Source organism: Eubalaena glacialis, chromosome 13 (genome assembly GCF_028564815.1).
Source record: "Eubalaena glacialis isolate mEubGla1 chromosome 13, mEubGla1.1.hap2.+ XY, whole genome shotgun sequence".
Classification (NCBI taxonomy): domain Eukaryota; kingdom Metazoa; phylum Chordata; class Mammalia; order Artiodactyla; family Balaenidae; genus Eubalaena; species Eubalaena glacialis.
Window position 1 is genome coordinate 29313647 of NC_083728.1, and position 23125 is coordinate 29336771.

A 23125-nucleotide genomic window follows, 5' to 3' on the forward strand; every position below is an offset into this window, starting at 1 on the left:
CCTTTGTAAATTCTACACGATGCAGGTTTTAAGCGTGTTTTTATGCTTTGTTCTGGTTCTACTAATCAACATAGCAGAAACCCTCAAGAGGGGTGGGGAGTGTCGAGCGTATTTATGTATACAGGGCTGGGGTTGGGGATGGAGTGCACGTATATGTGGCACGGGGGTTAAGAGCAGGAGCCTTGGGGGGCAGATAGGCCTTACCACTTACCAGCCGTGTGACGTGGGCTTCAGGGTTTGGCACTGTACAATGGGACCGTTGTGAGGCACTGAAGTACTTACAATGGTTGCTGTCATTACACAACTTCTTCAAAGCAACCCATTAGAAAGTACAAAACTCCATTGTCCTCATTCTGGTTTTTAATGGTCAAGGTGACAATACTCGTTTCTCCAGACCAGCATTTAGTTTCATATTTACCTCCAACTGTGGCAGATGCTGCAGCCCCAGCAGCCCCCTGCCACTTTGGGATCAGAAGCACCAAGCCAAGTCCCTTTCTCAGGTTAGATCCCCAAGGCCTCCCCCACTCTGGGTAGACGTAGTGTTGGCTCTTGGCTCATTGCAGGGGGTGAAACAGAAAAGAGAAAGTGATTGGTGATGACTGCTTGGAAGGAGTACTGAGGCACGTTATGATTCAAACCCAGAAAATTCTGAGTCAGCGTTGATTCTAAGTCTGTGGCTCATTTAATAGGGGGTGGAAAGGCTTCCATCCAAGACCCCAGTGATCCTCCTCTCTCAAACTTGCACACTTATGGGCGGAGGGTCTTGTCCTGGCTGGGACTACTGCCCAAGTTGGTGCAAGTCAGAACTCAGCGGGTTGAACAGCGGAGTGAAGCCTGCACAGCAAAGCCATCTTTGTTACTCACCCTAACTTCAGTCAGCAGAAGCCTCCTGCAAACGCTAACACAGTACAAGGAGCTCGTAGCACAGGGAACCCACCCCTTCTTCAACATGTGATTTGCCATGCGTCATCAGTGCTCAGTGGTATTTTGATTGTTTCTCTTTCAGACCAAGATACCCTGACTCTGAATTCATCTGGGTTGGCACAAGCTGTTTCCCAGTAAAAAGATACCCTGTCTACCTCCTAGGTACAGATTTCTGCATGTGGAGTACATAAAGCAATGACAGAGCAGCCTGGATGATGAGGGAGGAAAGCGCTGAAGCAGGAGGTGTAGTTAGAATCTCAGCTGGCCACGGCCTGGGAAGTGTAAACTTCCCAGGGTTTGAGTGAAAGGAGCACAAGGGTTGTGTGCCTCTGGATCTGACCTCATGCTTCAGAGGACTCTTGTTGCTGCCCAGTTTTATCCAGGCAAGAGATCTGTTCTTGTGGAACTGAGTGGCTGCAAAAGCCTTTTTCTGTAAGTCCCCCCACTCCCTTCCCTACACAGGGTAAATCCTCCACTAGTCATCCTGGGGGCAGCGGGGGGACACACTAGTGGGTGGGTGTTGTGTGCCACATGCAATTTTTACGCAGAGGGGATAGAAAACTCCTCCCCGCACACCTTAGACATAAATATGATTTTAAGATAATCAAAGCCTGCCTCAGTGGGAGAGGTTCTGTATAACATGCTGGTGATATTCCTTCCATTTTTTTGGTTGTTTTTATTTTTTTCTTTAAAGTCCATTGATCATCACAAAAACCCAGGAAATGCAACTAAGGAGAAAACAAATGTCCAACTGAGATCTAAGAATGCAGAGCTATGGAGAAGACATGGCACTGGACTGCTGGGTGTGCGGGAGGGGGTGGAGGGGTGGTCTCCACGGGGCAGCTGGCCGTGGGGGACACAGGAAGGAGATGAGGCTGCTGGCTGGGCCAGGCAGTTATGTTAACCGCTGCACGATGACGGCATTGAGCAGGTTGGCTTCCTTCAGGGTCTGGCTCTCGTCAGCCAGCTCTTTGTTTGGGAAGGTGGTCATGAGGACAAAGCTGGTGGCAGCCATGGCCGGCCGGGCGTCCACGATGAAGAGTCGGATGTCGCTGATCCTGGTGGAGTGGGGGGAGTGGGGAGGTGGGTGAGCAGTGTTCTTCCCTGCTGTCCCCACCCCCCGCTTCGGGAGGCTGTATCACATCCCCAGGTCCCCTCCCCTGCCCAATCCTTCTCCACAGAGTGTCCAAAGCTCTCATTTGGAACATGAGCTCATGTCACTCCTTTGTCTAAAACCCTTCAGAGTTGCTCCCACTTTCCTTGGTATAAACACCAATCTCCTGACTGTGGTCCTGAGGCCTGCCTAATTTTATACCACCCTCCTTCCCCCCGTTCTCCTACCTCCCCAATTCAGTTCTTCATCATGCTGTGCTCCTTGCCCACATTTGGGTCCCTCTTCCTAGAGGCTTCTCTGCCTGATCCCTTTTCTGTAATCCTAATCAAACTTGTTTCACAACTAACCTCATGTGAAGTCTGTCAACACTCAAGGATTGGCAAGCCATTCCCTGGGCCCCACATGTGGGTTCTGGTTTATATGGCCTATGATTGATGAAATTTAGACACTGCTATTCTAGAAAAAGAAGTTGCCAAATATCTTTACTGGCAACAGTCCTCCCCTGCTAATCCCTTCATCACTTTGTGCCTCAGTTTCCCCATCTCTAAATTGGGGAGGAACAGTTGCTTTGATCCCAGATGATCTGAGATGGAACAGGTATTCTAGAATTCTCAAAGTCCAGATCTAGAAGAGACCTTAGTAGCCTAGTGGTTTTCAGAGGCTGCTTGTGGGCAGGGAGGTAGAGGAAGCCAGATGGGTGGGAGGGTGCACTGCATCCCCTCTCCCCTCCATCAACCACAGCAGTTCAAATTTTATCTGTTTTGCACTTGGGCTTTAGCATGAAACTTCCTTTGAACAAATTGTTTGGTGGCTAAAAAAACCCCTCTGAGGAATCCGATCCCCTAATTTTAGAGATGAGGAATGAGACCCACAAAGGGGACGGAGCAAGTCACTGGCCACACTTAATGGAAGAGTGGGGACCAAACCAAAGGCTTCAGACTTGCATACTTTCCTATCCCACTGCCTCCTCTGGGGAAAGCACGGAGTGCCTGCTGGTGTTTAGGAGGAAGAACTGCTCCCTGCTTCTCACCTGTTTGTGGGAGTTTCTGGGACCCTCTTAGAATAAGCCAGGCCACATAATGCAAGGTACCTGTGGCTGTGGTTAAATTTCTGCACCAGCCTCCCGCCATCAGCAAGCCGTATTTGGATGTTTGTGGTAGGCTGTGACTCATCAATTGAGATGGAAGAGCTGGCTTTGGCTTCATTTTCTGCCTGTTGGGCTGGAGAGCTGGTATTCAACACCTGGGGGGCAGTGCTGAGGAGAGAGGATCGTGTCAGGACACAAATAGAAACAAGGCCCCACACAAGAGGGGAATCCTGTCTCAGATTTTTACTGAGCATTTGCTACGTCTGGTGCTGTTTGTTGCTACTGATATAAGGAGTGTCCAAGACAGAATCCCTGTCCTGATGGAACTTAGAGGTCCAGTGGAATTCACCTCAACCCCCAAATTACTGCTAGCTCCCTCACTCCTGGAGTTGGGCAAGTTACCAACCCCCTTCTTCCTTGGTGTCCACAACTGAACAAGGGCTTGAAGGGAGGAAAGCAGTATGCACGACAGCCTGGGCCAGGAGAAACTGGGACCTGATGCTGGAGGACCCAACAGACCAGGATGAGTTTTAGCCTCAGTGAGAGGCTGAGGGCAGAATGGGGAGGGGGCACGCCAAGTCTGCAGCTGAGGCAGGCATGACACAGCTTGGCAGGTGACTGCTGGAATGTAAGGGACAAGTCCAGACTCTTCTCCTCTAATGGATTTTTCAGGCCTGCCTGCCCCAGTGCAACCTCACTCATGTGAGTATCTCATATTCATGTGTCAACTATCAGGAGGTGGTTGAGATTTCTGGAAAGCCAACTAAGTGCCTGGCACCGCAGGGATTAATTATACAATATGAACAGGACACAGTTCCTACTGCAGTGTTGACAGCTCAGATCTTGGAATGAGATGGACCAGGGTATGAATTCACCCACTAGCTATGATAGTGTTGGGCTAGTTATCTAAGCTCCCTGAGTTTCAACAAGGGTAGTAACAAGGTTCTTTAACAAGGACCCTTGTGAGGATTAAAGGGGTGCTACACTCCGGGTGGCTGACAAACACAAAATGCACACAAATTCCCAATTCTCCATAACCGCTGGAGGCTTCATCTCTCTCCTGTAAACCATCTATGCATCTCATTCTCAGCCTTTCTCTTAGCAGATGTCTTGGTCTAGACCTATGCAGAGAGTAGAGGCCATTGGATGAGAACTCCCTTGCTTCCCCCCAAAGCCTCTAATTAGATTAATTCATACACCTCACCGTTCCCTCTGATCCCTACAACCTATAAAGGGTATTCTCAGCAAATCCAACTGAAAGTGCTTTCCTAAGCGTGTTCCCTGGGACCCTTGTCCCTTGAGTTATCTCCAGGAAGGTTTTGGAAATGCCACATATTATACCAACAGCATCACAGGCCACTAACATATTAAAGAAGGTCTTGAGAGATCGTGAGGTTAAGGCAAACTTATTTGACCACCATGTCCTTTCTTTCTTGTTACGCTTGTTAACCTCCTGCAGATTGTTTCATGGAACACAGTGAAATGTTGCCCCAGGGCACATAATTAGCGAGGAAGAACTGAAAACTGAACTTACTCTTTTCTGTAAACATGAAAAATAGTGGCTTAGAGAATTACAAAGTGGAGCTCAGAAGAGAAACCTGGCCACACTTATTGGATATGAGAGGAGCTTCTATGGATCAGCCTCACAGCACGTGGGACTCAAATGTGGGCTGAGACACAGATAAATTACACCATCACGGGCCTGAAGAGATGCTTGGAAAGTTAAATGTTGAACATGTAAATGCCTAAGATCTACTCTGTTCTGTTCATTAGTTTTAAGGGCATTAGGTCAACTCTCTAATTAGACTCTAGGCAGCCTGTCCCTCAACTGTTTATAACAATTCCAAGTACATGATGGGTACTCACTGATGCTACTGCCTGCCAGAAAGGCCTGAATGAGAAAGAAGCTGAATCACCTGACTGCTTATTTCCTTTGTAGTGGGAATAAATTGGGCACTAAGGTGCTTTGTTGCCACAATGCTACCTCCTGAGACCCTGCCACCTGCTTTACAAAGATGACCACTACAGAAAGCATGGTGAGGGGGCAAAGCTCATCCTGGCAGCAGTGTCACCCTTCACCCCCATCCCAAGTGCACTCTTGGTGTTTGGTACTCAAAATCAAGTAAATGCAGGCTTCCCGAATCTTCAGATTAGTTCCCATCCAAACAAACAAATGCAAAGCCTAAAATAAAAAAAGATGACCACTACAGAAAGCACGGTGAGGGGGCAAAGCTCATCCTGGCAGCAGTGTCACCCTTCACCCCCATCCCAAGTGCACTCTTGGTGTTTGGTACTCAAAATCAAGTAAATGCAGGCTTCCCAAATCTTCAGATTAGTTCCCATCCAAACAAACAAATGCAAAGCCTAAAATAAAAAAAGTTTCATGCAACTGAACGAACTTTTTCAAATTTCTGAACTGAGAAAAATCTATTCACTTTATTTTTCTAGGTAATTGGAGAAAAAACAAGCATTGACTGATTTTTGAGGCAAACCTGAGAAAAATTTCTTAAACTTTTGGCTTCCTGATCATTTTAGTTAACAAGAAGACAATGGAAAGCATAGTAAAATTCATTGGAAAAACTAAAAGAGCTGTCCATCTAGTTTAGACTGAAAAGCTAACGTTCCATCTCCCTTAGCTGTATAAAACATTTTTTTAGCTCATTTTTCATTAAAAGCTAGAACTGAAATAAAATCAAAGTGGAACTGGCAATGAACATTTATTTAGCTGACAAGCATCACATCTGATTATCAAGCTCTGTCTCGACTTGTTGATTCATCACCTGCACTAAGTATTCCCATCCTGCTAAAACAGACTCCTTAAAAAATCTTAATTTTTTGAGATGTGGAGTCTTCACACATAATAGAGTTAGACTTTCCAATAGTAGAAGCATTTTCTGTTAGTATCATGAAACCAGACAAACCCAAACTGCACAGTGCTCTGGACCCTTCCTTAAAACTACTGGTGGGTGAAAGACGGATACAACCTTTTTGGAGGGCAATTTGACAACATCTTAAAAATATGAAGATCTTTTGAGCTAGCAATTTTACTTCTAGTACATTAAGGGGTATATAAAGATTTAATTAGAGATATTCATTGTAATGTTGTTCATAATACTGGTAGCCACCTAAATGTCTAACATCAGGGACTGGTTAAATTATGGCACATACATAAGATAGAAAATTATGTTAGCATTAAAAATAATATTGTAGAAATACACTTACTGATCTGGAATGACAGCCATACTACATTGATTAGGCAAAATAACAGGTGATAGAACATTTATTTTTACACACACACACACACCCCCCCCATATACATATACAGACTGGAAGGATACTTCCCAGATACTAACTGGACATATCTGGGTGTTAGGTTTAGGGACAGTTTTTATTCTTTATCTGTATTTTCTATTTTTTTTTTTTTAAAGATAAACACATTTTATTTTAATAATATAAGGAAAAAAATTATCTGGTGCTCCACAAAGCTTACCATAGCTGACAGGTAAGTCACAGATGGATCAGAGAACAGCTGTCCCGGACTAACCCACAGGCCCCAATGTGGTAGATGAAATGATGAGCAGGGCGGACTTAACTATTTTGGTCCTGGTAAACCACAATCTATTGGTCTCTAATGTCCTGAGCTATGACCCTTGCTCCTGATGAGGCATGAATGGCCAGCAGGGAGGCAGGGGATTCTAGGAGAGGGCCAGCCAGAAGCTCAAAGAGCACAGCTGTTGGCAGACCACACTCTGATTCCTGCAGATGGTGGTGAGGTGAGCAAGGGCAGTGCCTAGTTCAAGAGCTGCCAGAGCTAGGTCAGAAACGGTGTCTTGCTGTGTAGGAGTGTGGGGGAGAAATGCCAATCAGAAGGCCTGATTCCAGTCCCGGCTCTACCATAGGGAGCACCTAAGGGTATCCCTTAAAGTCCAAGAGCCTCAGCTTTCCCTTTGTAAAATAAGGATGGTACTGGCGGGGAGGGTCACCATGCTGAGTGCCTCTCATGTGCAAAGATCCCTCTGAAGGATACTGACGAAGTGACCCCATGTATGGCCAAAGCTGAGTGGGTCCCTGAGAGAAGGCTGCCTGTCTGTGGGATGGTCAAGGATCTGGTGTGAGAATCCTGCCTATCAGAGGTAATAGGGACTATCAACCAGTCAGATCCTATTAGGGGTTTGAATGCAAGATAGAGATAGTGGCAGGGGACACGTGGCAAAAATTTCACAGGAAATGACAAACTGAGTCTCAGGCAGGACCAAAGAAGTAGAGATAAGAGCTGCCATAACAGTGGAGCAGCAGGCTGCAAAGGGGCAACAATGTCTCTGAGCTTCCCTGGATCCTAAACGATGCCGCTGTAGGCTGGCCGGCAAGAGTCCAGGATTCCTTTCTCCTCTGAATCTCCATTTCAAGTGACCTGAATACATGTGTCTGTTTCAGCCTTAAAGCCATGCAGAAGGTTATCCCTGCCCTGGACACCCTAGATTACCGAGTCAAAGCAGCAACGTGTTACCTTTACTGATTACACTGACTGCTCACTGTGGCGCAGTGCTCTACGTGCTCCTCCCAACAGTAATCGAGGAGGTAAGGATTCTTATTAGTCCCACTTTATAGTTGAGCAAACTGAGCCTGTATAGTCCAAGGTCATATGGCTAGAAAGTGAAGAATAGATTTAAACTCAGGTGTGTTAATGCCAAAGCCTATGTTCTCCATACTCTTCCTCCCATAAAAATAAAAACTGAAGTACTCTGTACTAAACAGTAAAGAGCTATACAAAGTGAGCCTTACACAGGGCCTGCTGGGCCCGACAGGAGTGACCCACACAATCCCACTTCCCCCCGTGCTGCTCCTTACCTGCCCAGTTTCTGACCCTCGCCAGTGAAAGCTTTGAAGGCTCCCTTGGGCTTCACGAAGTCCTCGTCCCGATGGTCCTCCATGTCCAAGTTCACCTGCCCACCGTGAGCTAACCTCCGCAGCTCTGCTGGCACCTCTCTGTGGGAGAAAAGGCAGTGCTGGGGCCCACACAGAGCAGCATGGGAATGACAGTGATGGGTACAAAGGGAGGAGAAACTTCTCAGTTCCAACTGTGAAGCTGGGCTTCACAGGGAGTCAACTGCTCTAGTGGCTACCTGTCCGCCTCCCCCTCCTCTCATGAGTCAAGAGTGGAGACCTGTACCTTATTTGGTGACTTGGCTCTGTCCTAGGCCCAAAGGGGAAATGTAGATACACAGGGTTTTGGGAGCAGATCTGTGAATCTGTATCTCAACTGTGCTAAATCTGCTTAAAAATGTAAACTTCTTAAATAATAAATATTTGAATCAGCTTCTTCTTTCCCATCTGCCATCTCACTCACTGATATGGAATCCGAAGGAGGGCTTTTCTGCTCACCCTCTGCGGATAGACTCCAGAAACTGGGCATTGGATGGGTCTTGGTAGCTTCTGAGTTCACCATTGTCCAGGCTGAATCCACTCTTCCAGAGCTTCAACACTACATGAACCTGTGACAACAGGAGGTAAGCAGTCCATACATTGTCAGGAACCTGGCAAGCACACCAGCATGAACTTGCAAATTAACGAGTTTTTACTATTTTACTGTGTCATTATTAAAACACACAGACAGACAAACATATACTCATGCACAAGGAGATCAATCAACAACCAATGAAATAAGTATTAACCTAAAATAAGAAGGTGATATGGCACAAGTTAAGAGAATGGGCTTTGATTTAAGCAGACCTGGGTCTGCATCTTGATTTTGCCACTCACTAGCTAAGTGGCACTGAGCAGATGCCTCAGTTGAAGCTGTGGCTTCCTTATCTATAGGGTTGCCAGTGTGCTTGGCACAAAGCTTGTGCTCAACTAAAGTAGCATGGCAAATCTTACGTGGACTATTTTGCAGCCATTAAAAATGATATCTACAATTTCTGTTAATGACTCCCTATATATATACACAGGAAAGGGTCTAGAGGACTAAAGACCAACCTATTAGCAGCTGCTACCTCAGGTGGATAGGATTTTTATTTCCTCCTTGCTTGACTACTTTACTTTGGAAAAAAACCCAAAATAATTAAAAACAAATACATTATGGAGACTAATGGTCACAAGGTCATATGAAAATGTTTATGGCACTGAAAAAGTATATATATGTATGTATAGCTGAGTCACTTTGCTGTACAAAAGAAATTAATACAACATTGTAAATCAACTATACTTCAATAAAATTAAAAACAAAAAAAAGTTTACGACATAAACCTCAAAACTGATTCTACTGTATGATTACACTTATTGGAGAGGGGGATCCCTATGCGCAGGGAAAAAAGGACTGGAATACAATACGGAAAAAGTTCAAAAAGTACATTTCAGGCCTCCTTGTGGCGGGGGGGTGCGTCTAAAGACCAAGTTCTTTAGGCACGTTCCCACCACCAGAGAACCCTGGAATCACTATCCCTCTGCCTGAGATCCATGAAATGCTCAGAAAACTCCTTTATTTGTCCATCCGCTCTGCCTGTCCCCACTCATGAGCCACCCCCCTCCCCCCACACCCAGCCAGATGAGAGCTGTCTTTGATTCTCAGGTAAGCCTTTCCATTCATGGATGACAGCAAACCTGCTGCCTCTTCCCTTTCAGAGGCTGCTGATTCACGTGTAACACGGGACTAATTTCTCCCCCAAAATGATAAAACAGTCCATGAGCTTCCCTAAAGAAGGTAGGTGCACACTCACATCTTGGCCGGAATGCCGCCTCCTTTCTCCTGCCACATAGGCAGACTCTTCCTCTGGTGCTGCTCCAAGGCGGTAGCCACCTCCTGCAAATGGCTATAAAAGCCAAGTTCATAAACACCGGAGGAGTGGGTCAACAGTTATCAGGTTATTCAGATACAATGATGTTATCTCAAGCTTGTTAACTTCTAGGTATACTTTCTCTGAGTAGGAAACTCAGAGACTGGGGTAAAAACTGGAATGGTGGGGGGATACCGTTTGGTTAAAGGGAACGGCTGCTACTAAGCTCTAGTTAATCATGACCATCTCAGAATCTAGGTGTAGGATAACACTAAAGACTTTTTGATTTTCACAAAGAAAACAGAAATCCTGACTGTATGTAAAACAGGTGGCCACCGATTCAATTAAAACAAAAATAAAGCAAGACACTGAGTAAGTCAGGTTGGTTAGGCCAAACAAAACATGTCTGCAGAACCTGATCCAGACCACAGGCCATAGGTTTGAAAACTTTGCCCCAAATCTTGATTTCATGTTAAAAGGCAAGAGAAACTGCACTGCTCTTCTGCATATGAGAGGAAGTGAGCAAATGAAAAACAAAACAAAAACAAATTCAGTCACTGCTGGGGTGAGGAAGGCCTCCTTTCCCCTGCTCTGGAACCTCAGTCCTGTGGACACAGACAACGATCCCAACCCCTTATGCTCACTCTTGGTTTACTGGTCTCTCCAGGGCTCTTGGTCACTCGCTCCACAGCTACGGCTCCATGTTCCTTGGCACCTTTAAAGAGATCGTCCACCAGCTCGTTGGGACTTTTCTTCCTGGGAGGGCCAACAATCTGCTGTCCACTTCTCTCTGAGCCCCCGGCATAAAACCTGTGCAGAAAATACACATCTAACACCAAATATACTTAGAAAACATGAATAGAGCATGTGCCAGGCTCTGGGCTAGGAGCTGGGCACAATGAGGCAAAGGGTACAAATGCCCATCTTTAAGGAACTTACTGTCTAGGTGGGGACAGATTTAAGAGGCAGGTAGCCATATTGCAGTGTGAGCCACAGTAGAAGTCAGTAAGGGGTGCTCTGGGAACACAGAGCTGGGGAGTACAGTCAAGGGTTCCTAGAAGGGTGTCTTCTGGGCTAAATCTTGAGGATGAGTTTATCAGGTAAAGAACAAGGGAAGGGTATTCCAGGCATGCACGACAGCACGTTAGCTCTGGGAGTTCGCCATCCGTCGGCCAGCACCTTTCCAGCAGATGATCACTATGGTCAGTTAGAAGCAGCTACCACTAGCAGCCCTGGATTAATGGTGGCAGTGGCGTGGTTAGTACAAGCAGCTAGGTTCCACTGCTGGCTCTGCCACTGAGTGACCTGGGCAAGCCAATGCACTGAGCTAACCTCACTTTCCTTCTTTGAAATGGAAGGGAAGGACCACATGCCCTACCTACCTGTTCCTTAAGTCAGGGCCATCAGGTTCAAATCAGCGGAAGTATGCAAAAGAACAAGCACAGAGTAATGCACACATGTAAGGTGTGATACAGCACCGAGAGCTCCCAAGCCTCACCTAACCTTGCAATTCTTGTGACATACACCGGGTGGATGCGGAAGAGTGGGTACTGGAGGAGGTCAGGGAAGCTCAAATACAAGCCCCAAGATACCCATACCTGCTTTGCAATGGGCCAAGCATGGCTTGAGATGAAGTTAGCACTTTTTTTTTTTTACCTGCATCTGAAAACCTTCAGTCATGTAGCCTTGGCTAGCTGCCTCCTTATCACTCCTATTCACAGCTAAGTCAATAGCACGTCTCAGTGGGGAGAACTGAGAACCTATAAAACTGAGCCTCAGCCTTCCATTTCCTGACACTCCCCAGAGAATGCAAGGCAAGACCCTAGGCCTTGGCATGGACAACAGCACCATTAGATCTGAAATGCTGAGGGACCAGAGATGTAACCGGGATGTGAAGTAAAAGAAGGTCACTGCCTGGAGGATGTGACAGGACAGGAGAAGTAGGAGGAGGTCATTTAGGAGTTGGGCATTCACTTACTTGATGACACTGCCTTTCATTCAAGAAGTATTAAAACACTGAAATTAACATTTATTCCTGAACTTTGAGTGTATCTAAATAGAAGGCTCTGAGGTAGTGTAAAGGTCACTACGTGGATGAAGACAGAGAACAGAACACACATAATTTCTCAGCCCACTTCCCAAAGAGTGACCACGATGAGATAACTGCATTTCCATAATGGTTATTATACAATGCTCCTTAGGAATGTTTGACAGACCAAGACAGATTCCATGGAAAACCAAAACCCACGAAGTGAGGCTGCAGCCAGTTCATCCTTGTTCATTCCAGGTAGACAAAGTTCTGTTCGGTGGATTGTAAGATCCTTATTAAGGGATCTCAAAGCCCTGGCTTACAAACTAGGAATCTGTGATCAAATGCCTTAAAAATATTCATGCCTCTAACCCGGTATTTTCATTTCTATACACTATCCAAAATAATCTGAAATGTAGTCAAAGATTAACACACAGAGATGTTCACAGCATTGAAATTTAAGATGGCAAAAAACTGGAAATGATTTAAATGTCGAGCATTCCATATGATGACCATTATAGTCACTGAAAACACTTATGAAGAATCTTAATGACCTGGAGAAGTATTCAAGATGTAGCATTAATCCTACAAAAGCAAGAAACAAACATCTGCCTTTCACCATGTAAAATACAATATAAACAAACTACATTTACACACAGAACCAACACTTAGTGGAAATATGCCAAAATATTAACCGTAGTTACCAAAGGGTGGATGAGTGTTATATTTTTTTTCATTATGCTATTCTACATTTTCCACAATGGACACTAATTTTATTATAACATTCCTAAAGGTTAAAAACAAACCAACAAAAAACAGTACTGTGTCTGTATATTGGAGGAATATACATTTGTAAGCCCTTTTTTTCTCTTTATTATGTAATATATTGCTTTTTCAATTAAGGAAAAGCTGGAAGGAAATACACCAAAAATATTATTGATACGTGGTTACCTCTGGGTTGTGGTACTACGAATGGCTTTTTTCCTTATAGATTTATTTCCCTTCCCCTAATATTCTTCAATAAATACATATTATCTTAATAATTAAAAATGAAACAGAACAAAAACAAATCCAGAATACCCCCCAAAAAAAAAAAAGTAGTAAAAGGACAGGGATCACTTCTAAGCACAGGGAGTGGAAAACTGTTTCTAGTATGCGTATGACTAGCCCACAGTAGTAATGGCTAATGATAACTGAGCATGTTTATCCTTCTAGGCTGTTCTAGGTGATTTATACATTACCATGGACTTTCCTGTGGACTGTGCTCCCAACAAAGACTCACCTCTGACCCTCCTCATCCTCCTCGTCCTCGTCTTGGTCATGAATGAGGTCTCTGAAGGATGTCACCCTATTATCGCTGGAGACACAGAAAGGAGCAAAATGATCTCAAGGGGAGTTAAAGAAAGGTGATCCGCATCATCAGCTGCTAACAGTTGAGGACACTGAGGTTAGGTTTTTTGGTGGGGCAGGAAGAGGATCTATGGGAAGAGGGTTAACCTCTCAAGTTTACATGCAAAACAATGATATTTATTCAAGGTCACACAGGACTAAGAATAAATTAGGAAGTGTATCAAGAAGTAAAATGAAATCCAATTTAAGCTCTCCTAGAGGGGGAGGAGGGTACCAGATAGGGTCTGTACTACTTTAAAAATGTACTACTGGATAGCGATTTTCATCATATAATTTCTAAATATTGGGGGAATGCCTGTGTGCCAGGCACTGAACTGGATGCTAGGTCTATAAAATGATCAGGCACAGTTCTTACCCTTTAGTTGCTTACAGGCTAGTGGCTCTTTGGCCAGGAAACCATCCATTAAATACTGTGCAACAGGGGCTGTGACAGAGGGAAGCACATGGGATGTGAGAGCAGTCTCCTGTTCTAAGTGGGGGTGGGGGAACATCAAGAAAAGCGCCCCAGAAAAATGCAACATTTGGACCGAGTGCTGACAAACTAGGGGACCATCAGTCAATTGGATAAAGGATGGTGGGGCTGGTGGGGAAAGGGGACCAGCAGGGCATTACAGGAAAGCAGCACAGGCACATACACAGAGACTAGTGAAAGTAACTCATTAGAGGAAGGATAAATCATCAAGAAGTAAAAATGAAATGAATATATGCATGAAAAGGACTCTGCTTCTGCTGTAGGTTAGTCAAGTATTTATTAGTGTTTAGGAAAAAAGCAGGGTTGTGTGGGGTGCGGTAGAGAGGGCACACTAAACATGGTATGAGAAGGGTTAACTCCCTCCTCTGACAGTCTTACACTGCCACTTTTTTCCTAGTTTAGATTTGTCCTTAAGGAACAATCTTAGTTTTTCAAGGATCATGAGACACACAATTTATAAAAACATTTTCTGTATTCCTTAGGGGGAAAAAAGTTGTTTCTCTTTAATATGGTGGGAGAGGGTAATGGAGATTTAGTGAGGCTAGAAAAGGAGTTGTTTACTCCAGTTCAGCCTTGAAGAAAGATTTATTTCAGGGAGACAATCAGAGGACAGAATAGGCTCTGAGGCTCCACTAACTAGAAAAAAGAGGACAAAGATCAACCGATGTAGCAAATACATTCCTGCCTGAGTGAGCTGAGAGCAACCTCCTGGGCATTCCTTCATGCTCTACACAACATGGTTTAAAAGGATGCAAGTGATAAGATCCATACTAGTGCCCTAAAAGGCTAATTCTACTCATTACTCTTCCCAGGGGAGTTTTCCACAGATGCTTAGCTTAGCATCTATGGAAAAAAAAATCCTCTATCTCTCCGTCGTTAAACACCTTCAAATACACATGTGTATACCTGCTTGAGCAAACCACTTGCTCTGGCTATAGGTCTGACTCTTTCCCCAAAAGTTCTTACACCTAGACTCTGACAGTATCTAACACAGACTCTGGTGTCCATTTACTTGGTTCCAATCCCAACTTAGCCTCCAACCCTGGGATCTTGGGCATGCTAATGAAATTCTCTAAGCCTTCATTTTCTCATGTGAAAATGGAGACAATCAGCACCAACCTCGTGGGCGTGCTGTGAACAGTCGGGGTGCTGATGCACGGTGTAGCACATTTCAAGTACTACTCTTGAGCAGCAGTTCTCAAAGTGCTGGTCCTTGGACCAGGAGCATCAGTATTACCCTCAAAATTGTGAAAGATGCAAATCCTCAGCCCCTACCCTAGACCTCCTCAATCAGAAACCCTGAAAGGAGTGTCTACCAATCTGGTTTTAAGGAGTCCTCCAAGTAATTCTGATGCATGCTCAAGTCTGAGAACAACTGCTCTGGAGTAATGCTCTGAGAGTTACCTTAACAGTATGGATGTCCTGGGGGCATTACCAATTTCAGAATACTCTGTCTTGTATCTTCCACAAATTGGCAAAATGTCTCAGAAATTTCAATTTTTCAGCATCAGAACTCTATCTCCCAGGCACCCTGAAGTGGCACAAAAGTGCTTTGTCAGATCACATTTTCTGCAGTGACAGAAATGCTGTACCTGCACCGTCCAGTAATGAAGCCACTAGTCACATGTGGCTATTGAGCATTTAAAATTTGGTAAGTGCAAATGAATAACTGAATGTTTTATTTTAATTAATTTAAATAGCCACATGAGGCTAGCGGCTACCATACTGGACAGTATAGTTTTAGAGAATCAGACAACGGTGCTCCCTAGAATTCTAAGAAAGTACAGTTTGGTTGAATGAAAGAAGGAAAAAAAGGAAGAAATAACAGCCTACCTCTTGCTCGACCCTGTGCTCGGTACAGGGGTGGGAGGTACTGCACAGAGAGGTAGCTAGCACATGGCAGAAGAAGCACCTTTGGATTTAGACAAATTTGGGTTTGAATCCACTATAACAGCAAATGTGTTACTCAACCTTTCCTAAGACTCAGCATCCTGACCTGTGAAATGGTGAGCACCTGACCTACTTCCATGGTTATAGAGGTATAAGAAGAGAACATATGTGAGAATATCTGGCAGAGCCAGACAGATGGTGGGTGCTCCTGGAATACTAGCCCTCCCACCTCCAGGAACTTACAACTTACTTAGGGAGAAAAATATTAAGGTAATTATCAGGAGAAGAATTCAAGACAACACAGGAAAGATGTCATACAGTAGTACGTGGATATGGGTTGTGACTGGAGTTCGTGCTGCCTATGGGTTGGGGGATAACATGCTCAGTAGAGAAGGTGGGGAGGGAGCTAAACCTGGAAGGACACAGAGGATTTGCACAGGTGGAAAGGAAGCAAGAGAGTGGGCATGTCCAGTCAGATGAGAGGCTCAAACAAAAGCAGAAGAACTAAAAACAAGGCAGAACTGAGACACCAAACAAGTCAGTTCGGTTGAAATAAAGATTTAAGAAAGGAGGAAAAGGGGGATAAGATGAGGATGGCAGGTTCACAGCAAATTCTGGAGGACAGTGAATGTCCACAGGGAGAGGCAGTACATCATTCTGGCTGAGAGCTGAATGCTGGAAGCAGAAACAGATCTGCATTTAAATCCTTGTTTTACTAGCTGTGTGATCTTGGGAAGATGCCCAGTTTCAGTGTCTTCATCTGTAAAATGGGAAGAATTAACAGTACCCACCTCACAGGGTTGTAGTAAGGATTAAAAAGATGTATATATATCAATAAAAGCTTAACCCAGTGCCTGGCAGCTGGTTAAGTGCTCAATAAATGACAGCTGTTATAATTGAGGAGTTTAGACTTTCTCCTATAGCTATGGTTAACCTTTTTATGTCCCACAACCCTTTGAGAATCTTATAAAAGTTATGAATTTTCTTGCCAGAAAAGGTACTACATATATACAAGTTTTTACCTACAATTTCAGGTAATTTATGGACCTTCTGACATCCATTCCACAGATTCCTCCTAGGGGGTTCAGGGCCTCCACGTGAAGAACCCCTGCTCTAGAGTCAGAGGAGGAACTCACTAACTGAGTGCTGTGCCACAGAGGCAGTGATGACATGAAAAGGTATGTGAGAAGATGACAGTGGGGTCGGGGAGAGCTCAGCAGCAGGCTAAGTGTCCTGCAACAGTCAGGTCAAACAGGGGAAAGGCAGGCCCCACACAGGATTCCTCTGAGGTGCTAGCACAAGCCTGCCTTTTCCTGAGAATGCAGTCAGCCTTGACCACCTGAACAAGGACAACGATGTAACAAACAGTGCCTTCCCTCTCCCTTTTCCTTGGCTTCACCTAAGCCCAGTACCGAGTCTGAGGCTTAACCAAAGCAAAAAAGTAAGACCTTTAGGCCTGCATGTGTGCTCAGTCTTTTACTCCCTGCAGTCTTAATGTTAAACTCTATTCCCTTGATTCTTTTACTTTTAAGTCTACTTTTTAACATATAGACTTGCTGTGGAATGAGACAGGGAACAAATAAGAAAAGAATGGGGAAGATGAGAATGGATGCTAATAATGGTAATAATAAAATGACAATAATAGCAGTTAACACGTTCTGTGTTCTAAGTGCTATGTAAGTATTAACTCATTTAATCTCCCATGTGGTAGGCACTATCATCATTCCCATTTGACAGGTGACGAAAACTGAGGGACTGGAGATGTTAAGTAACCTGCCCAAGGTCACAAAGCTCTAAAGTGGCAGTGCTGGGATTTGAACGTGAGCAGTCAGGCTCCTAGCCCAGGTTCTAATAAACCATTGCCTTTTTTTTTTTTTTTTTTAAAAGGTTTTTTTGATGTGGACCATTTTTTAAGTCTCCATTGAATTTGTTACAATATTGCTTCTGTTTTATGTTTTGGTTTTTTGGCTGTGAGGCATGCGGGATTTTAGTTCTCCAACCAGGGATTGCATCTGTACCCCCTGCATTGGACAGTGAAGTCTTAACCACTGGACCGCCAGGGAAGTCCCATAAACCACTGTCTTGACAGGACTTTGGGTCTATCAGAGAAGACAGGTGTGAACATGTGACTGACACAAGAGGCTAAGTTTCAATTTCTCCTCCTCTGTATTTTTGTGCCAACACCCCAACAGTAATCTGGGGTGCCTGTGAAAGACACACCCCAGGAAATCAGCTGTCTCTATCAGCAGCTACAAGAAAAGCCCTTACCTTATCAACCAGGTCCCAGGCAGTAACATCTTGATGTGCCATCACTGACACCTCACACGTGGGCATCTACGAATAACTAAAAGATGTCCTGCCTATTACCTCTTTCCTCTGGAAATGTAGGTAGGGGAAGAAGTTAAGGAAGCAGTGAGAACTGGGGTTAGTGTTCCTTCTAGAAAGGGAGGAAATGTAATTTAAATCTCAGATGCCCTTAGAGAGAAACACAATTTATCACTTCACCAGCAAAGAAACACTATATCTGTATTCTGGGGTTGAATTCAAACTCAAATAAATTGAGAACATACACCAGAGAGTAGAAACAAATCAGGCTACAGCAGAGAGGGGAGCTGTAGTTCAGACACCTTTAAAGGAAGAGGCCCTGCCTGTCTCCCAGAAGACCTGCATTATCCCACTCTGTAGATCACAGCAGTGATTGGCTGTGAGAACCTCGGAGCCAGGGTGGCCAGGACAGGGCATGCAAATGGGACAGCAAAGGTTAACACTGCTTCACAAAATAAGACAAGGTCTCCTTAATCAATTTGGGAAAGGGTGGGTTAAACATGTTTATTTTCTCTAAGTCTTCTTAATAGGGTAATGGGAATCCTAAAATATTGAAAGAGCCTTTTTAAAGTCACCTGGCCTAATCTTTTACATCTACAGCATCCCTGAAAGGAAGTACTTTGGTTTCTACTTAAAAATTTCCATAAATGGAGAGGCCACTCCTCATATTTCATAAATAAGAGATCCTCCCCACAAACATCTTAAAAGTTGGTTCTGTGGTTTCCTCCAGGATTGGATCATATACCACACTCAATTAAGAATCCCAAATCTCTACAGGAAAGGAATAAGTCTTGCAAGAAACTACTACCCACCAGTCAGTCTATCTTCCTCCCTCAAACCCACGGGTCCACATCCCCAGGCCTGAACCCTCTGTCGAGTCAGGAAATAGCTCACTATTGCTGGAAGCACACCAATGTAGCAATAACTGAAGTTGGCCCTTACCTGGGGGCTGTGCCTCTGGATACTGAACTGGGGGTTGCCTGCGAAATGGTCACAATGTCTTCGTCCCCTCCATCCTCATAAAAGCTTGCTAGGGCGATCTGAAACAGAGAGGTAGTAACTTGGGATCCTTAAACAGGCCTTCATCTAACACATCTCCTTTCATCTCCTTTGAACACAAAGGAGCAAAGACACAAAAATATGGCCCACACTTACAAGGCAGTCTGCATTTGGGGGGGGGGCCATAGAAAATAAGACCAAAAGGTAATGGCCCAACTATTTGTTTTCATATTACCTGAAAAAAATTCCACCTACTAAGGGGAAAAGAAGGCAAGAAGGAAAGTTGGGATGGAGACACTCCTCATTCTCATTTTTATTAGGAAATGTGATCTAGTAAAAGCAGTGTACATTTATTGAGCACTTATTTATGAGCCATGTTGTTCTGAGTACAACTCTGCCTGTGTTACCTCATTTAATCCTTAAAGAACCCTATGTAGTTAGTGCTATTATCATCTCATTTCATAGCTGATAGAGAAGCACCGAGAAGCTAAGAAAGCTGTCTGAGGTCACACAGTTGGTAAGGAGTAGAGCCAGGCTTGATCCCAGGCAGTCTGCTCGGGCCCTTACTCTCAGCATTTAGGTGATAGCCAGGAGCTGGGAACTGTGAGGTCAGTCCAGATTGCTACTTTTACTTCCTCTCTGAGGCTGTTTCCTAATCTGTGCAATGGGGACACCCATCCCACCAATGCTGCAAAACGGACGAGAGGATCCATTAACATTTATGCAGTCATGTCTTAGCTCTATACATACGGAAGGAATATGGGCCTCTTTTGGCCATTTGTAATTGGATGTTTCTCGCATGGACTCAATGCACAGGTATTTACTTATCACTTACTTTGCACAAAGAAGTAAGAGAGCAATGAGGTCTACAGAGGTGAAAAAGACATGGCTCTTGTCCTCAAGGTCACCACCTTTTAGGAGGCAGTGAGCTGCTGTGGGACATAACCAGCCTGTTGGAAGCAGCGTGCCTTTACAGAACACGCTTTAGCAGGCCTGCCAGGAGGCAGTATGCTGCCGTGGGACATGCACTGAACTGGCATTGAGGGGTGTCTACATTCAAGTCCTGGGCAAGTCATGTCACATGCATGAGCCCGTTTCCCCACTAATAGCATGAGGAGACTGGGACTGATGACCTGCCACCTGTAACACTGTGAGCTTTTAGGTCTTTCAGGCAGAAGCTGCATTTTGTATTTCTGCCCAGCACAGGGGCTTTACACTGTGTGTCCGCACAGGTGTGATGCTTTATCTAACTCTTACACTTTCGGGAAGCATATAAATGGTGAAGTCAGCAGACACAGTTCAAATTCTAATCCCTGGGTGTGTGACCTTGGGCCTATCACTTGACCTCTGAGCTTCCAATTCATCTATACAACTGAGGAAGTTTTCTTTACCTCACAGTGTGGCTAGGATTAACTGAATCATCATACGTAAAGTGCCAGGGCACATGGTGGTTAAGAGCTTGGGCTCTGGTATCAGACAGAACTGAGTTCAAATGCCATCTCTTCCACCTGGTAGCTAGTGAGGCCTTGAGCAAGTTACTTAACCTCCCTAAACCTCAGCTTCAAAATACACAGGTTAAATGACTTAAAACACCTAAAGCAGTTAGAACATCACTTGGCTCATGGCAGGCACTCAATAAATATTAATCATCATCATCTACCTAAGACGTCGGTTGGCCAACAACATGTATGCAATTCTTCCTACAATTAATTACTGAGTGCCTACTAAGTGTCAGGCGTTTTTCCAGGCACAGGGGATTCAACAGTTTACAAAAATCCCTGCCTCGTGTAGCCTATCTTAATGTCTTCTTAACTAATAAATATTTAACGTATACTTAATACATGCTGGTGAACTAGACGATAAGCTCCACGAAGACTCCCATTTTACAGAAGAGTTACTTATTAAAGATGAATAGGCTCCACTACCCAGTTTCTCCCAGCAATTAGGTAGGAGGGGGCGTGGGCCAAGTCCTGGGCTGGGTTTCTCCCCTGTCCTGAGGCCGGGGCTGCGGAAATGGAAATGAACGAGCACCTAGTCCCCAGCGCCGCTCCACCGCGGAGCTGGTCAGTCGGGCCGGGCCTGCAGCCGAGACTCGGCGCGGCAGCCACGCCCCCAGGCTCCCCTTCTTCACGCGGGCTGCGGCAGTGCCGACCCGAGAGCCAGGCAGAAGGGGAAACTGAGGCCGGGTAGAGCAGGTCCGGGCCGGAGCTAGCCCGCGTTTCCCCACGTTCAGGCCAAGCTGGCGACGCGTGGCAAGCGGCCCCAGGACCCTGAGGCCTGGGTCGGGCCGCGGCCCTGCGGGATGACTGTGCGCTTCGGCCACTGCGGGCTTGTCGCGCCAGGCGCCCGCGCCCCGCAGTCCCCAGCCCGCCCGACGCGGCCCGCCTCGCGGCGCTACCTGCAGGTCCCAACCGGCCGACTCCAGGAAGAAGCGGGCCCGGTCCTCCTCGGCGCCCGTCACCGCCACGAACTCCCTCAGCGAGTCCTGTCGCTCCGCCGCCATCTTAGCTCCGTGCGCCGCCCAAACCGCTCCGGGCGCCGCCGCACAGCCTCAGCCCCGCAGGCGCGTTCCACACACCGGTCAGCCCTGTCCAGCTGAGCGGCGCCCGCCCGCAGGCCCCGCCCCATGCGGTGCCTCACGCAAAGCCTTCCGTGCGAGAACTCCGCCGCCCCGCGCCCTCTGGCGGCCGTAGCGTGGACCCTCAACCTAACGGCGGGGGTGGGAGCGCGGGGAGGAAGAGAGGAGGGGCGGGTCTTCCGCTGTGTACCTGTGGGATGAAAGATCCCGAAAGGAGTCAGTTTCACAATTATTCATTGAGTTGTTTCCTCATTTCATTAATTTATTCATTCGTTCATTCACTTGTTCAAATATTTACTGAGTGGAATCAAGGGCCCGTTGCTCTTCCACGGCTGGGGATCAGCAGTGAGCAAAACAAAGTCCCTGCCTTCTTGTTGTTCACATTAGAGAGCCTTGAACAAGTCACTCTTGTCTCCCAACCCTTCCGTGGCTCCCCATCTCAATCTGCTTAAAAAATGTCTCAGGGTCTGCAAGACCCCTGTGAGATGTGCCAGCTCTCCATCTCATCTCCTAGGCTTCTCAGTATTTCCTCTGCTCCAGGCACACTTCCTTTCTTGCTGTTCCTTGAAGGTGCCAGATGCGTATTTGTATCGGAGCCTTTGTGCTCCCTTTGCCTGGAACGCCTTTCACTCTGTGGTGGGCAAGGTGCTCCCTCACTTTCTTCAGGTCTCTCAGACACAATCCCGTCTTAGAGGTCCTCAGCTTCTTTGCCCTCTTACCTCTCACCACCCTGCCTGAATGCTCTTCTCTTCCTCTTCCCCTGGTCTGCTCTTGCTCAGCCTTCTGGTCTCAGTTTAGGTGTCCCCTCCTCAAGGAGGCCCTTCTACCTCCCCAGGCTCTGTCAGACAGTCCCCAGTGTATGCCCTCTGGTGCCATGTTAAATGTCTGCCCTCCCCAAGGGCCACGATCCCTGTGAACAGCAGGGCCTCTGGCTGTTTCCAGAACAATATGGCTTAAGAGCACATGCTCTGGACCCAGCCTGGGGTTGAAGCCCAGCTGTTACTGCTTGTGTGATCTTGGGCAGATTCTCTCTCTAAGCTTCAATTTCCTGATGTGTAAAGTGGAGCTCCTCACATTTCCTACTTCAGAGGGATGTGTGAGGATTCAATGTGCACGGCTGAGAGCAATGTTTGATACTTAGTGAGGCCCCAGCAAACGTTAGCTGTCATTTCGTCTCTCGTGACCTGCAGTCACTGACATTAAACAATCACTTACTGACTCTTTGCTGAATTAATAAAGGAGCGAATAAATGAAACCTTGTGTGTTTGCATATCCAGGTGAGAAATGCAGGGATCAAAATCTGAGGACAAGGATGCTGGGCAGGTTCCTGGACCCCCAAGGAGTATTGAGCTGACTGTGGGATATGACCTAATTTCAATAAATAAAAATTTTCATTTTCCATAAAACATGCCTTTGTGGCTAGGAAAAATGAGAGACCCACAAACATACAGTCTCGAAGTGAGGTGGCTTCAGAGTCGCTGCCTTTAGTGTTCACTATTGTTGTGGGCTGGGCTCTTGCTGGAC

The 23125-nt window shown here is 45.8% G+C and overlaps 1 protein-coding gene across 4 annotated transcripts; it reads right to left on the reverse strand.

Moving 5' to 3' along the window:
* Positions 1-659: 659 nt before the first annotated feature.
* Positions 660-21601, reverse strand: NSFL1C (NSFL1 cofactor). 4 transcript variants are annotated; one of them, XM_061209086.1, is made up of 9 exons: positions 21422-21596; positions 18967-19064; positions 13210-13284; positions 10543-10708; positions 9842-9934; positions 8508-8617; positions 7974-8111; positions 3069-3293; positions 660-1982 (listed from the first exon to the last, which is right to left on the reverse strand). In XM_061209086.1, exons 1-9 carry the CDS (start codon positions 21524-21526, stop codon positions 1820-1822), a joined length of 1173 nt encoding a protein of 390 aa, XP_061065069.1. In that variant the 5' UTR covers positions 21527-21596; the 3' UTR covers positions 660-1819. The 4 variants fall into 4 exon arrangements, with proteins under 4 accessions (XP_061065069.1, XP_061065070.1, XP_061065071.1 ...); XM_061209087.1 differs by having other exon boundaries at positions 3129-3293; positions 21422-21593; XM_061209088.1 differs by lacking the exon at positions 9842-9934 and having other exon boundaries at positions 21422-21601.
* Between the last annotated feature and the right edge of the window lie 1524 nt (positions 21602-23125).